The following is a 16,430-nucleotide window of genomic DNA, read 5'->3' as shown; positions in this document are numbered from 1 at the left end:
CGCTCAAGCGTCTTCTCGAGTAGCAGAGGCGCGAAGGCCAAAACTCCGCCCCAATAGAGGAGTGACCGGAAAGAAGCTAAGGGGGACGCGATGGCGGCTGGCTGCATGTGAGAGCAGCTATAAAAGCAGGGACGCCAGGACTCTGCAGTCACCCTGTTCCTGGAAGAAGTCACTATGTGGATGCCGTCCCGAAACACCGTGGCCCCCGCGCCGGGAACCGCAGCGTGGGTGGAAATCCGTACCGCGCAGCTCCACCTAAGGCTGCAGGTCAAGATGCAGCTCCTCATGGAGGAGTGGGAGACCGACATGGCGGACGTTATAGCCACCGTGCGGAGACGCGAGGAGGAAGCGGAGGAAGGGAGGGTGAGTGACCCACGCCCCTATGTCCCCGAGGGACCGGTCGCTGCGGCTGAGGGACCCGGTCCAAGCCCTCTCTCCCCGCTACCTTCCTCGCCACCCGTCTCGGGGGCCGTGACCCCGCCATTAGGCCCGCTGCCACCGCAACCGGTAGCGATACCCAGCATGCCCGCCCCGGCGGGCCGACCTGTAGCCAGAGCCCGTAGCAAGCCGGAGGTGTTGCCGTGGAAGGCCCCGAAGTCTGCACCGGAGGCAGCCCCTGAGAACTTCCCCGAGCCGGAGCTGATGACCCGTTCTGAGCCGAAGGCCAAGCCGCGGAAAGCCCCTGTGCCCATCCCCCACATGTCGGCTGAGGTGGCGCCGGGTTGTCGCTGCAAGGCGGCTCCCAAGGTCAAGACACCGCGGGACCTGCCGCCCAGAGCCCTGACAGTGGGCAACGTCCAGGATGTCCCGCGGGGCCCGACCCGTGCGCCGGAGCTCGCAGCAGCACCGTATTGGGACAGGGAGCCGGTACCGCTGGGCCTGGAGAGAGAGAGAGAGAGAGAGAGGAAAAAGGCGGAGCTGGTGGCCTGAGCAATTAGGGAAAAGGAAAACCTCCGGCAAGCAACATTCCGTGTCCGGGGCCTGCTGTACGAAGGACAGGTGCGGCGGTTTGATGTCCGCCGGGGCTACGGGTTTATATATGAACCGGGCCTGGAGGCCGAAGTGTTTGTAGCACGGCGGGATGTGAATGCCCACCTGCCCGAAGAGCACCCCGGCCATAACCTGATGCCGGGGGACATAGTGCAGTATACCCGGCACTGTGGGGAGAGGGGGTGGTTCGCCCTAGATGCCAACCTACGGGGCAGCCAGGAGAGCAGAGTGAGTCCTGAACCCCCTCCCTCTGAGGAAGCTGAAAGTCCGGAGTAGGGCAGCGGATGCCCGCTGCAGCAGTCCCCGTTGGGACCACCACTGTGTGTGTATGTTTGAAAAGTTTGAAAAAGTTTAAAAATGCAAATGATAACCGAAGAAGTAACCTGATTGTCTGACCGTGATTGTGAGGAAACCGGCCGTTGCCGGCACCGTTGTCCCCGTGGGGACCGTTTAAAAGTTTGCATGGAGAACTTTCCATGGACAAGCCCGTGAACTTGCAGGGCAACCACAAACGTTAGTGGCTTGTAAATAAGTTGTTTACCGTTTCCGCATTGCCGCCTCCGGAGAGGCAGGTTGGAGGGAGGGCCCTCAGCAGAGCAGGCTGGGGCCCAGCCACCACAGGAACCGGTGGCTACCCTCTGGAGGGGAAGGACAGATCCCACTTGGGTGTCTTTGTGCTGGACTTGGGTCAAGGGGTGCTGCCTGGGTTTTAGGGGCAGCATCAGGGCCAGGTTGCTTGGGTGGGAGACAGCGGAAACCGTAGCCGTAAACCGTTTGCAACGTTTAAGTAAAAGTGCCTCCCGTTATGGGAAGAAGTAATAAAAATGTATATATGTTACCGTTTTACTTTTATATATTTACAGAAAATAAAACCGGTGTTGGACGGGCAGCCCGCGGACGGTCTGCATTTTGCTAAGGGGGAATGTGACGCCCTGGGCAAGCCAGGGGTCACAGGTCATCACACCACCACACCCTACTTCCCAGTTAGGAACACCAAGGCTACCAAAATCCTTGTTGCCTTCCTCCAGGGGCTGATGTTCACACCAGGGGGTGGGCCAGGCGGTTGGCTCCGCCCACCGAGGAGTACACAGCCCTGGAGGCGGGAGGAACCAGGCAGTCAGCTCAGGGAAGAGCTTGAGAACAGTTAGGGAAGTGAAGGAGTAAACAGTGGAGTGGTATAGGAGCTAAGTGAAGTGAAAGTGAAGTAGTAGTGGAGCAAAGAAGAAAAGAGTAAAAGTGAGAGTAGAAAAGCCTGAAGTTAGTCCAGCTGTGTGCAGAACAGAGTCAGCAAGGTCAGCAACGGCGGTGACCGTCTGGAGGGGGACTGCTCGGAGGTTGCTGGAAGGACCGCGGACGGGTAGTGGCCCGGCGGTCTGGAGCAGTATACGAAGAACAGTCAGCACCAGGGCAGGGGCCTCTCGGACCCCGGCAAGGCTAGGAGTCGCCATAATTTGCCAAATCCGTCAGTGAAGGGGGACGTCTGTCTCCAAACAACCAAGTCACGATTGAAGGCAACAGTCCGACCGTAACGGAGAGACACCGCCACCGCCAGGGCACCAGTCTCTCAGGGCCAGCGCCTGCGGGCAAAGTAGGGCTCCTCCGGCCCATATCCAAGCCGGGGAGCGGGTTACCAGTGGGAACCCATCGCTACCAACAAAGAAACATTAGGTGCAGGACAAAGGGACATCACCGTCACCTACTGGGAGAGCAAGTGCAGCCGTCCGTGGGAACCGTCTTTCCAGCCGTGTGGTTTACCGAAAAACTGTGTCAACGTCTCAGGCTGAGTGAGTACCACAGTGCCGCAAGGCACAGCGCTGCCCCCGCGTCCCTGCGCCCACCAAGCCCTGCATCTCCCAACTCATCACTGGGCCCCGGGATCACCAACCCCTACCCACGGAGGGGCAACACAACAGCTGGCTGCTCCATTCCATCCTTCCCGGGATCCCCAGACAGAGCAGCGGTGGTGCTAACAAATCACCACAACCGTGGGTGGCGTCACGGACAATAACCAATCCCTATACCCAAAACACCCCTTTCACTCACGGGCGAGGAGCGCCGCTAGAGTCCCCGGGATCCGGCCCATCGCTCGAGCCACCGAGCAGCAGCAGGCCGCAGCAGCCGCGGCAGCCGGACCCGAGCAGCAGTGGGAGAGCGCGGCGTCCCCTCCTCCGCCCGCGACACATATTTCTGAAAATCTGATCAAAATCCGCATCTAAATACGCAGCATGGGCACAGGGCCTTACTATTTATTAACTTATTTAAGGGTATATGCTTATTTGTTTTTAGGCTAGTTTTTTTTTCTGCTAATGGCCACAGTGTGAATGCGTACCTATATACCAACCAGTGTTCCACAAATATTTATATAGTTATATCTGTTCCAGTATGATATATACTGTAAATATTATGTGCCGCCCCCGTGTCAGCAGCCGGGCTGCTCGGATCTGGATCCGCGGTGGCTCGAGGGGTCTCCGGACCCGGGGGTCGGGGTCGTGCGGCCGCTCAACATAAAAGGGGGGTATTTACATGAGGCTGTATGATTAAAGTTTGTGACGCCACCCATGGTGTGTGGTAAGGTGGAGTACCACCGCTGCAGTTGGGAGTACCCAGGGGTGATGGAGTGGGCAGCTAGGTGTTTAACCCCTCCACGGGTAGGGGAAATGCCCCGGGACTCGGTGATGGGAGGGGGAGCCATGGGATGTAGGTTTGGTAGACAGGGAGCAAGGACCTCACAGCTGGTAGTCGTGGTGCTGGATGAGGCTGTGCTGTTTTGGAAGGTCAGTAAACACACAGACTGTAATTAAACCAAACGTCCTGGAGTACCGCTGCCGCTGAGGGGAGCACGTCCAGGTGACCGTTCCCAATGATGTTGCTTGGTGTGTTCCAGTCTAGTCCAACCCTCCAGGAGATTCTACTACTCAGCCCCTCACACTCTGGGGGCTGCTGCCTCGCTGTACTGGGAGCTCCAACTCCCCAGCCTGCTGTCCCCCTGAGAGCCACTTGAGAGCCACTGCTCTCCTTGCCCCCTGCCAGTTGTCACCCAGTCACCTCCCCCCCAGTCTGCCTGACTCTAAGGTGGGCGGCCCCTTCTCTCCTGGACCCACCCACTGGTTTGTGTGACTGGGATTTGCATGCTGGTGTTTGCAATACCATTGGGTGGCACTTGGAACCAAGGAGGAGATGGATACTGCACGGAAAGGAAAATTGTGCAATACCCTGTGACGACCTGATAGGCCAGGGCGTCACATTTACACATCAAGATTGACATTAAATTGGTTAACAAATTATTGAAGATAACAGTGATTTTTTTTTATTAGATTTTTCAATTAATTGGTTTAGAAAACAATTTACAAATATCATCTGCTAAGTATCAGAAAAATAAAAATAATGATTAGTTCACGAAAATCAATGCTTTATCATGTATCAAAGTAAATAATCCACAGTGTGAATTGTAAACTTTATTAAATGATTTGTATTTTTGTGTTCAATTTTAGGGGAAGAAAACTTATTGGCAATTTTGAAAAGAAGATGGTGGAAGTATATGTTCTTGGGCATAATAGACATAGAAGCCACATATTTAGTGGTAAAAGCACATCAGTATACGACATTTATTAGCATACAGGTAAGTCATTTGGCATTTGTGTTGCCTTTTTCTAAATTGTTTTAATTTATGCATTGGTAATTTGTGTTCATTTGCATCAAGGATAGGAATTAGTAATTATTGTGGAAGAGAAGTAAATAAAAAAAGCATTTTTTGTATATGTAAAACAGTTCTAAAGAGGTAACTTTAGTTGTTTGAAAAAAGGAATACTCAATTTGTATAACAGGACACATGAGGGGTGAAATAGTCAACTAGTTTAGATTTTAGAAATTTTTAGGACAGTAAATAGAAAAAAACAGAAGGTATATGGAAATTGCGTGTGCATTTGATTAAAAACCATAAAATAATGAAATGACAGTTAGATTTATCAATAATGTCTTAGGGTGGCTTTACACGCTACGAGATCGCTAACGCAATCTCGTTGGGGTCACGGAATTTGTGACACACATCCGGCCGCTGTAGCGATGTCGTTGTGTGTGACACCTGTGAGCGATTTTGAATCGTCGCAAAACATTCGAAATCGCTCATCGGTGACATGCCCCCCTATTCCCATTTATCGGTGCTGCTGCAGTAACGATGTTGTTTGTCATTCCTGCGGCAGCACATATCGCTATGTGTGATGCCGCTGGAACGACAAACATCTCCTTACCTGCGTCCACCGGAAAAGGAGGAAGGAAGCAGGTGGGCGGCATGTTCTGGCCGCTCATCTCCCCCCTCCTTTTCTATTGGGTGGCGGTTCAGTGATGGTGCTGTGACGTTGCTGTGACGCTGAATGAACCACCCCCTTAGAAAGGAGGCGGTTTGCTGGTCACAGCAACGTCGGACAGCAGGTATGTGCATGTGACGCTGCCGTATTGATAACGTTCGCTACGGCAGCGATTATCACATATCGGCCGTGCGACGGGGGCGGGTGCAATCGCGCTCGACATCGCTAGTAAATGCTAGCGATGTCGCAGCGTGTAAAGCACTCCTTAGTCTTAGCATACAGTTCAAATTTTGAGAGATGGGGTTAACAGACCGCGCTGCCGTAGATAAGAGGATCCATGTAGAAGGAACGATTTTATATGTCTACTTGTTTCAAAGCCTTATGGCTTCTTCCTCAGCACAAATCATATATGATTTAAATGTATGGTATATGATTTGTCCTGAGGAAGAAGCCATGAGGCTTTGAAATGCGTAGACAAATAAAATCATTCCTTCTACATGGATCCTCTTTTCTACAGCAGTGCGGTCTATTAACCTTTTCTCTCCAAATTTGAACTGCATCTCCACATGGGTGCTGCTGCAGCCGTATTTACGCCATTACAGTGGTTGTTATGAATGCAAACAGTTGCACACTGAAAAAGCCAAAAATGTACTAGGGAAAATATGGCACTGCATTACTGCAAAAGAGAGATATTTAGTTTATGTATTGGCCAATGCATGTAAGCCCGGACAACCAAACGACAAGGTATATCTCTGTATTCCGGGAACCTAACTTAAATGCCACTATCTAGGTTAAAAACATCCATATCTGGGAAAAATGCCACTATTTGGACTGCAAACCTCCATGTATGGGCAGCTAGGCTCCTGCTATAATGGTTATGAACAGCCAGGTCTTAGGGCGGAGTGCTCAGACAGAAAGTGACTCACTAGAAATATCAAAAAACTGACCTGCAAATCCAACAAATGTGAACAGGTGCTAACTGAAAAAACATAGTAACTATAAATGCAAACAGTTGCACACTGAAAAAGCCAAAAATGTACTAGGGAAAATATGGCACTGCATGTCTCCGGTACGTGTGATGTTCGTTTCCACATGTACCGGAGACACAGGCACATGTAGACCCATTAAAATCAATGGGTTTGCGTACACGTGCATGTTTTGCCATGCACCTTGTGTCCATGTGGAGCATACGTGTGTCCGTGTGCTCCACACATTAGACATGTCCGTTTTTCTCTGACAGCACGGGTGTCACACGGACCGCACAGATGTGCTCCGTGTGACATCAGTGTGACACGTACTGGAGAAAACACACGTGTCTGTGAAATAAAATGAATTTCTATACTCTCGTTCCCCAGCACTGCTCTCTATGCCGCTGCTGTCACTTGCTGTTGACCCCCGCTCATTATGCTCATCGCATATTCACTGCAGCGAGGACCAGAAGCAGCAGCAGCAGGGAGTCGGCAGTGCCGGAGACTGTAGATCAGCACCACGGACAGCAACGCCAGGGACAGGTGAGCAAAAAGTTCCTGTTCTCCACGTGTTATCACGGATAGCACATGGAGAACACACATGTGCCAGAATCACGGCACATGGAGGGCAATACGCACCTTTTACACGTCCGTGCAAAATGTGTGTGGTTTTGACGGATGTGTGAAAGAGGCCTTAGCGATATTTAGCAGCAGCCCAATATTTGGGTGGTATTTTAGACATTATAAAATTTTTTTAGAGCAAGCCATTTGCAAAGCAGTGGCTTAACGATTATTGTGCACATCTACAATTGTGACTTTAACTGCTGTGAAGGGTGGTAGTACATACTAATGACATCTATAGGTTCTTGCTGTCTTACCTATTAAAGGGGGAGGAAAAATCCTCTCCGGTGCCAGTGTAAGACTAAAGTGAGCATTACAGAGGTAGTCCAATACTTTAAATTTGATGGCTTATCCTTAGGATAGGTCATCAATGTCTGATTGGCTGGGTCCAACACCCAGCACCCCTGTGTAACGCCTGCCTGGATCAACAGACTCAGGGGGAATGTAATGGACAGACTAGAGGAAAGCCACTCACCAAGCAGGACCCCCAGAACCCTGAAACCCTTTAACCCCCATACAGGGATTTGGAATTACACAGGTCCCTGGAGATCACTACCTGTGGAAGGCTGCAGTCTGATGAGAGTAGTCGTCAGGCAGGGTCAAACCAGTAATCAGAAAACGGAGCAGAGGTCAAATCCGGATCGGGCAGCGAGGTACAAAAACAGCAGGCAGAAGGGTAGTCAGAAAACACTCAGAAGTCAGCACACAGGAATCACAAAACAGAATAGGGCGGACCAGGAGCCAGGAAATCAGAACTACCTCTGGCAGTGGTCATGTGACAGGAGGGGGAATAAAAAGGGTGTGGTGTCTTCGCATTGGCTGTAGCTGAACGCTGGCAACTTCAGCTGGAAGACACACGACACCCACAGTTAGCCAGCGGTACTGCAGATCCCAAGATAACCCAGCTCAGTGGATGATCGGAGCCTGCGCCCACCGATGCCGCTGGCAGCGACTCCTCTCCCATCACCAGCACCATCCACGGCAGGAACACGGCGTCGCCTGGCGATTGGAACAGAAGTCGCTGGAGCAGACTCCGGCGGTGAGGTAACACCCTGCCTTTCAAGTGCCCTCGGTGCCGGCGGCGGTGGTTGGCCGGAAATACTCCATTTCGGAGCTGCCCTATTTTCTGATAGTGGATGCGGCTGGGTACTGCACATCCACCTCTAATTGATTTGAATAGGAGGCGGATGTGTGGTTCTCAGTTGCGGCCAATATCAAAAGGTGGGGCAGGTCTAGAACTGAGCTTTTCCAGCTGTCGCCGCTAGCACCAGAAGCAGCTGAATGGCAAGGGTGATAGGTGTTGGACCCCAGTCAATCAGACATCGATAAGCCACCTATATTAAAGTAGTGGCCAACCTCTTTAAATATACTGTGAATATATTGAGGGATAGTTTTTCTTCAAGATCTGTACATTTATAAATTTCACAGTTCTTAATTTAATTACTTTTATTCTTTTTGTTTAAAAAAAGTGTTTTAATTAATATAGACAAATCTTTACATTGATCTGCACAATCTTATTCAGACTGTACTGTAAACTGCCTTAGCTAACTAAATCTTTGTATGTCTAATGTAGTTTGTATTGTATATTATAAACTACGGTATATTGAATTCCATTATGGTTAAATGATTACATAGTTAATGCAGACAATATAGTTTAATAATTGGGAAATAGATTATGAAAAATGTACTTTGGATATCATGAGTTCAATTACAAAGTAACATAGCCTATAATTACTTTAAGCTGTGTCTGGGGATTGGTATTTAAGGCTTATGTCACAATTGTAACCAGTAATATTAGACAAAATGATAGTTCAGTTACAGAAACTTTATTTGAATAACTGAAAATAGGGGGAAAAGCACTGGGCTAGCAGTCCTGAATAAGAAGGGACCACAATTAGTATTAGGTAAGAACTTTTCCTTAGGTAACATTTTTGGTAAAATGGACATACACTAGAATGATATGTTGCATGGAAAAGGGAAGGGGTAGAATATATACAGCTAGGTTTAGAAATATTTGGACAGTGACCGAGTCTTTGTGATTTGGGGTTTGCATGCAACAATTTTTTATTTAAAATAAAACAACTAAGATTCAATTAAGGTATTGACTTTCAGGTTCAAGGCCCCATCACACACAGTGATAAATCTTTGGCAGATCTGTGGTTGCAGTGAAATCATGGACATATTGTTCCATTTGTACACAGCCACAAACCTGGCACTGATGGTCCACAATTTCACTGCAACCACAGATCTGCCTCAGATTTATCTCTGTGTGTGACAGGGCCTATAATTGAAGGGGTTGAACAAAATTATGCTGTGAAACCTTTAGGAATTGCAACCATTTTTCTACAAAGTCTCTTCATTTCAGGGGCTCAAAAGTAATTGGGTAAATTTACTTTACCATAAATGATCACTTTTAATACTTTGTAGAGAATACTTTGCTGGCAATGACTGCCTGAAGTCTTGAAGCCTTGGACGTGAATAAACTAAGAGTTTCCTCCTTTATGATGCTTTGCTGAGCCGTTACTGCAACTGACTGTCTAATCAGTGTCTGAACATGCTGCTGTAATCCCTGCCCTGGTCACCAGGCACCGCCCCAGTAACACTACGGTTACTGCTGGACACCGGTAATTTGTGGGTCTGTAGGTTTGAGACTGCTGAGACTTATTTACCCTTTGTTATTTACTTGTGTTATGATGCAGAGAGTTGGTAGGTAATTAGGTCTCTTCTTGGAGCAATGGGTGGAGCTCCCTTCAGTATATACCCCAGCAGACTGACTCTAGCTGCTGCTAACATACTCTCTCTGACTTAGTTCCTGTGGTCTGTTTTGTATTTCCTGTGTTGTGACTTCGACTTGCATTTTGACTACCTGCCTGTCTCCTGACTTTGTCCTTGACATTACTTTTTGGCTCTGACTCTGCTTGGCAACCCTTCCTGCTTCTGATGTGTACTTTCGGACAGCAGCCCTTTCATCAAAGCAATCCACTGGACTCCGTTTGAAGACCAGATCCCTGTACAGGGATTAAACAGGGATTAAACGATAGCTGAGATCTCTCTGAAATCTGCCAGATGGAGTGGCTTGCACCAAGACTGTCTGAGGTAGCTTTTTTGAGTTTGTAGCCTATGACAGATGTAACAGTGACTCTAGTTGTTGTTTGTTTGCGGGTGTTTCTGCCGTAAGTTTTGTCCTATGCATGGGAAATGCATGCTCGATGGGGATGCATCATTGCAGAATATTCCTCTTCTTTGCCTTAAAAAACTCCTGGGTTGCTTTTGCAGTATGTTTTGTGTCATTGTCCAGCTGTACTGTGAAGCGCCGTCTAATGCATAGGCTGATTACTGATTTACACCTCGTGGTGAATCCTCTGTATTTACCCTCATGAAGTGTTCCCTTTATGGTAGACTTAGATATTGAAACATTTACTTACTGGAGAGTGTTCTTCACTTGGGTGAATGCAGGGTCGGACTAGCCTGGCAGGACAGTGGGGGATCTCCAGGTGGGCTCCAGATATAGAGGGAGCCTGCCACCACTAACTGCGGTCTTTAGAACGGGCTTATTAGAAGTCACAGACATATTAGTTTTATTAATATGGCCACCGCCTTTGGGACATCTATTGCCACTGATATGCGCCGCGTGATGATGTCAGCATACAGCACATAGCTGTGACATTAATGGGCGTTGGCCTATCAAAGGCCGTGCTTGTCAGTGAAAGGCCTCTGATTGGCCAGCGGCAATTGAACATCACTGCAATGTGCCTAGAGTTGACGTCAGCGCAATGCATAGCAGTGATGCTTAATGGCTGTCACTGCTTACCACATCACACTGTGCCACAATGCTAAGGCAGGAGACTGGAGCCAGAGACTTAGTTGGTGGTCATTATGGGACAGTAGGAGAGAGAGCAGCGTGGAGTGGGTGCACCATATGAAAAATGGGGGGCACAGTATTTAGAAGTGAAGGAACAGTATGAAGAAGGGGGAACAATACGGAGAGGTAAGAACTTGGGGTGACAGTACAGATAAGTGGGACCATGGGGGACAGTATGAATAAGTGGGAGCATAGGGGGACAGTATGGATAAGTGGGAGCATAGGGGGATAAGATAGATAAGTTAGAGCATAGGGTGGACAGTATGAATAAGTGGGAGTGGATGGATAAGTGGGATAATGGAGGGACAGTTATGGATAAGTGGGAGCATACGGTGGAGGACAGTTTGGATAAGTAGGAGCATAGAGGGGACAATATGGATAAGTGGGAGCACAGGGGGGCAGTATGGACAAGCGGGAGCACAGGAGGGACAGTATGGAAGGGTGGGAGCGTAGGGGGCATAGTATGGATAAGTGGGAGCGTAAGGGGGACAGTATGGATCAGTAGGGGAACTGTATGGAGAAGTGGGAGCTTGGGGGGACAGTATGTAGAGATAAATCTGATGTGTTCTGGTAACAACCTTACTATTGTTAAAGAAGCATCCCATTATATTTTGTATTCATTAAATGTGTGTATGTGCATGTGATGATGTAATGTGAATGTGATAATATACTCAGCTACCGCTGCTTTCTCCAGTGTCCAGCGCCATTCTCCTCTTCTCAGTGACATCACCCCTCTCGAGACTATCAAGGACATGCTGCTATGCGTGTCCCAGAGATGACTTTTAGCCTTTGTACCACCTGCGTATTGTATCCGATGCAGGAGCATGGAATGCGATATGCTAATAACTCTCGGCTCAAGCTCTGCTGCGATCAGATCACAGGTGTGAAGAAGGGAGAGAGTGATCTTTTCCTCTTCTCCGCTGTCTGTCTGTGCATATATTGCACTGCACTCTGATAACATCCGTGTGCAATGCCATGTTTCACCAGCACCTATAGACTTGTATGGTTGTGTGTGATGTGAGACTCGCTGCTAAAAACAGCATGCTGCAATTCTTTTCTCATGCCAATATGGCATGAGAAAATAAATAGCGGATGGACACTGCCTCATAGTTTTACACTGTAGCGAGTTTAATCTGATATTTTATCAGATTGCACTCATTCGTGTAAAACATAAGTTGAAACTGTAACGCCCGTATTGGCATCCCCACGCTGTCTTGCCTCTCTCCCCCGGCAGGGACGCCAGCACTCTTACGCTCCTAGCCGCCCTGCGATGACTGCCCCATCCCCAGTGCATTCTGCTGTCTCCCAGGGCCTGCGCACGCCACACAGGCCTCATGGAATTGCCTGTAGGGTGTGCGTGGACACGCTCCTTTTCTTAAAGAACAGTACACCCTGACCTGGAAGTGACCTCTCAGCTTGGCTATGAGACTGCCGGTATTTAAGGTATCTTCCCCTTTAGAGAAGTGCCTGGGCAACGAATTCCATACATTGCTTGTGTTCAGGGCCCTTTGTGCTGCTGCTTCCTTTGTGCTGTGTACTTCTTCTGATTCCTCTCTGTTTCAGTGCATATCAAGTCCGCTGCTGCTTGAATTACTATACCACTGCTGCTGCTGTAACCAACTACGCCGGCTGTCATCTATAATATTTACTGCTGCAAGCATCATCGTCAGCCATCGCTACCACGACAACAGTTGCTGCTATTTCCTATCATCTGTTACTGTCAGTGTTTGTACCCCTGGGGCCAGCTATCGTAGCATCAGTCTTCCCAAGTGCCACCCGGTCTCACACCTGCAATGCAACACCTTCACCATTAGAGGCTCTGGGAAAAACCAGGTGTGATTCTGCAGTCAAGCCCCTCTGGGATTTCTGTGTGCTGTGGCCTAGTGGGTCCGCTAATCCCATGCTCGCTCTCCGTGAGCGTAACAGAACCGAGGCCTTGCAATGTAAGTCTATAAAGCAATAAAACGAGGCACTATAGACTTTCATTGTAAAAGAGACTTCCAGTTCCTGCAGAGAGCATACAGTGAAAAGGCTAATCGCAATTGTAGTGATATTACTGAGAAGCAGAGAAGAACCCGCTAGACACCGGAGAGAGCAGCAGGAGTATATGAATAAACTCACAGAACATGACATGCACATACTCACACATTTAATAAATCAAAATCTTAGTGTGAGGCTTCTTTAAAAACATACTGTAGGTTGAAGGTTTATACGATACAAGTGTATGGGCAGCTGACTTAACATAGTAATTGATCCCTGTCCTAAACTTGGTGCAGCTTTCTTTTGTTGGATTCATGTGCTCATGGTAGTTCTGATTCTGTACACATGTAGCAATCCATAACTCATCAGAGATTATGGACGGCGCTGTGAATGTCATCACCAGCGTCATCCAAGTACCTGCCCATAATCTCGCGCCTGCGCAATAACATCACCGGCGCTCGCGTTTTGGAAACAGTGCTCAGTACCGCGATAGTGCCACTGCGCATGCGCGAGACTCCCGGAGCACTGCGTAAGATGAGGGCGGCGGCTTCATCTATATAAATGAACACTGGGGGACGGCGAACAGCGGCAGGAGGGGGGATAACAGACAAAATACAGCCCGCCCACGGGGCCAGCAAACCTCATTACCATAGCAAAAGGTAATATTTTATAAAGTTATTTAGGTCTGAAAGGGGGGCCAGTAGCAAGAACCTTTATAGAATGCAGCCCATGAGCTGCAGAAGGGGATTCTTTTATTTTAATAGCGATAATTCTGATGACAGGTTCCCTTTAAGATTTTAAGGAAGAATTGTTGAGGGTCTGCTCCAAAAACTCAACATATGTTAGCGTATATTCCCATTTATTTTTTTTTGGGCACAGAAACTAAGTATAATCTCTTCAAATCCTCAAATACTGAAAACTTGATTCTTGTGATGTATTAATGCATTGATGATGGTTTTGCTGATGTATTCATACAAGTATCCCTGGGATACTTGGGATTCGTTCACTATGGCAATGCAGCCCTTGGACCAAAAGATTTTGTGCACCCCTGCTATATAGTGTTGGGTTTGAGGGGTAGTGATAATGAAACTCAGGGTGAATCTGTGTGCCAAACTTTACCTTTTCAGACCCAGTTTATTGTGGATGACCAGTTTTTTTCTAGATCCTCGCCCCCATTCTAACATCTTATATATACTGTATACCATGTATAATGGGGAAACAAATCAGGGGTCATATCCAGGACTGGCAGCAAAGTACAAAAACGACAGTCAGGAGGGTAGTCAGAAAACAAGCAGAGGTCAGCGCACAAGAATTACTATACAAAAAGAACAGGAACCAGGAATACAGAACTATCTCTGGCGGTGGCCAGCAGACAGGATGGGGTATAAGAAGGGTGTAGTATCTTCCAATTGGTTGTAGCTGAATGATGGTAACTTCAACTGGAAGACGCACACCACCTACAGTCAGCCAGTGGTACTGCAGATCTCAAGGAAACCCAGCCTAGTGGATGAGCAGAGCCTACGCTCACCAGCGCCACTGGCATCGACTCCTCTCCCACCACCAGCACTATCCATGGCAGGAACACGGCGTCGCCTGGTGATCGAAGCAGAATTCGATGGAGCGGACTCCGGTGGGGACGTAACAACAAGATTTTGTGATCATCTACCACTGTTGTGTTCTGTGAATGGCCAGGCCTTTTTGAGTTCCCAAGCTCACCAGTGTGCTCTTTTTTTGTAGAAAGTACTAAACTATTGATTCTCTGAAGGATTTTTCTCTTTTTTTTCAGCTGTTGATGGCCTGTTTGTCTTCCAATGATAATTCCTTTGACCACATATTGTAGTTTCACAGCAACAGCTTCCAAATACAAGTACCACAACTGAAATCAACTACAGACCTTTTACCTACTTAATTGATGATGGATTAACAAGAGAATAGCCCAATGCAGCCCATTAAGGAGCTTTTGAGATAATTATTCACTTACCTTTGGCCCCTTAAATATAGTCAGCTACATATTAAAGAGCTGTAATTCCTAAAGGCTCTGTGCACATGTTGAGAATTTGGTTACAGAAATTTCTGCATTACTTCTGCATTTCTTGGGAGGAAAAACAAAAGTGCAAAAATTTGCTATTTTTGGGGTGGTGGCCTCGTTTTTAATGCTTTTTTTCATTGTTTTCAATGGTGAAAAAGCAGGCAAAAACACTGAAAGAATTGACATGCTGCAGAGTATCTTCTGCACCAAATCTGCAAATAAAACAAAACTCAGCATGTGCACTACACTTCTGGTTTGTCATTGACTTTGCTGGCATAAGGATTATCTTGTAGTTTCGTTAAAACTGCAGTAAAAATGCATCTAAAAACATAAAAATACACTGTGTGCACATAGCCAAACCCAGGGGTGGGATTCAAATTTTCAGGTTCTCTGTAAACTCCACCCAGTTGAAAACCACCCCCATTCTGTAACCACACCCATTTTGTTAGCCACACCCATTTTCACGCACTTTCCTCAACCAAAAAATACAAGTAATTTAAAGTATTATCTCTTTTCCCTTCTTCCCCTCCTATACCGTCACTCTCCTGTCCAGCACCAGTTGTTCCAGTCAATGTCACTCTTATTGTATTAAACATTTTTTCTACAATTTTTAAAAATTATTACTAAAGGAGCCCTGCTAAAATTGGAACGGACGACCTTCCCCATATAGATCCCATCCCATGTGGCCCCTTTCCCTACAGATCCCATCCCATGTGTATCCTTTCCCCCTACAGAACCAATCCCATGTGGCTCCTTTCCCCCTACAGATCCCATCCCATATGGCTCCTTTCCCCCTACAAATTCCATCCCATCATGGCTTCTTTTCCCAGCAGATCTTATCCCATGTGCTCCTTTTCCCATATAGCTACCATCTATGCAGCCTCCTCTCCCCATATAGCTCCCATCTAGCCTCCTCTCCCCATATAGCTCCCATCTTTATGCGGCTCCTCTCCCCATATATCTGCCATCTTTTGCGGCCCCTCTCCCCATATAGCTGCCATCTTATGTGGCCTCCTCTCCCCATATAAATCCCATCTATGCAGTCTCCTCTCCCCATATAGCTCCCATCTTTATGCGGCTCCTCTCCCCATATAGCTGCCATCTTTGCGGCCCCTCTCCCCATATAGCTGCCATCTTTTGTGGCCTCCTTTCCCCATATAGCTGCCATCTTTTGCGGCCCCTTTCCCCATATAGCTGCCATCTTTTGTGGCTCCTTTCCCCATATAGCTGCCATCTTTTGTGGCCTCCTTTCCCCATATAGCTGCCATCTTTTGTGGCCTCCTCCCCATATAGCTACCATCTTTTGTGGCCTCCTTTCCCCATATAGCTGCCATCTTTTGCGACCCCTTTCCCCATATAGCTGCCATCTTTTGTGGCCTCCTTTCCCCATATAGCTGCCATCTTTTGTGGCCTCCTCTCCCCATATAGCTGCCCTCTTATGCAGCCCCTCTCCCCATATAGCTGCCATCTTTATGCAGCTAGTCCCCCCATATAGCTGCCATCTTTATGCAGCTAGTCTCCCCATATAGCTACCATCTTTATGCAGCTAGTCTCCCCATATAGCTGCCATCTTTATGCAGCTAGTCTCCCCATATAGCTGCCATCTTTATGCAGCTCGTCTCCCCATATAGCTGCCATCTTATGCAGTCCCTCTCCCTGCATCTTCGGCTCTATAA

The 16,430-nt window shown here is 48.0% G+C and overlaps 1 protein-coding gene across 1 annotated transcript in view; it reads left to right on the top strand.

The window, feature by feature from the left end:
• SLC35F1 (solute carrier family 35 member F1) overlaps positions 1-16,430 on the top strand; it is a 563,999-nt gene that overhangs the window by 460,821 nt on the left and 86,748 nt on the right. The window contains exon 3 of the mRNA XM_075340020.1: positions 4,482-4,609. Within this exon, the coding sequence (XP_075196135.1) occupies positions 4,482-4,609 (128 nt within the window). The remainder of the gene's footprint in view (positions 1-4,481; positions 4,610-16,430) is intronic.

This window comes from Anomaloglossus baeobatrachus, chromosome 3 (genome assembly GCF_048569485.1).
Source record: "Anomaloglossus baeobatrachus isolate aAnoBae1 chromosome 3, aAnoBae1.hap1, whole genome shotgun sequence".
In the NCBI taxonomy this organism is placed as follows: Eukaryota; Metazoa; Chordata; class Amphibia; order Anura; family Aromobatidae; genus Anomaloglossus; species Anomaloglossus baeobatrachus.
This window is presented reverse-complemented; position numbering and strand designations above follow the sequence as displayed.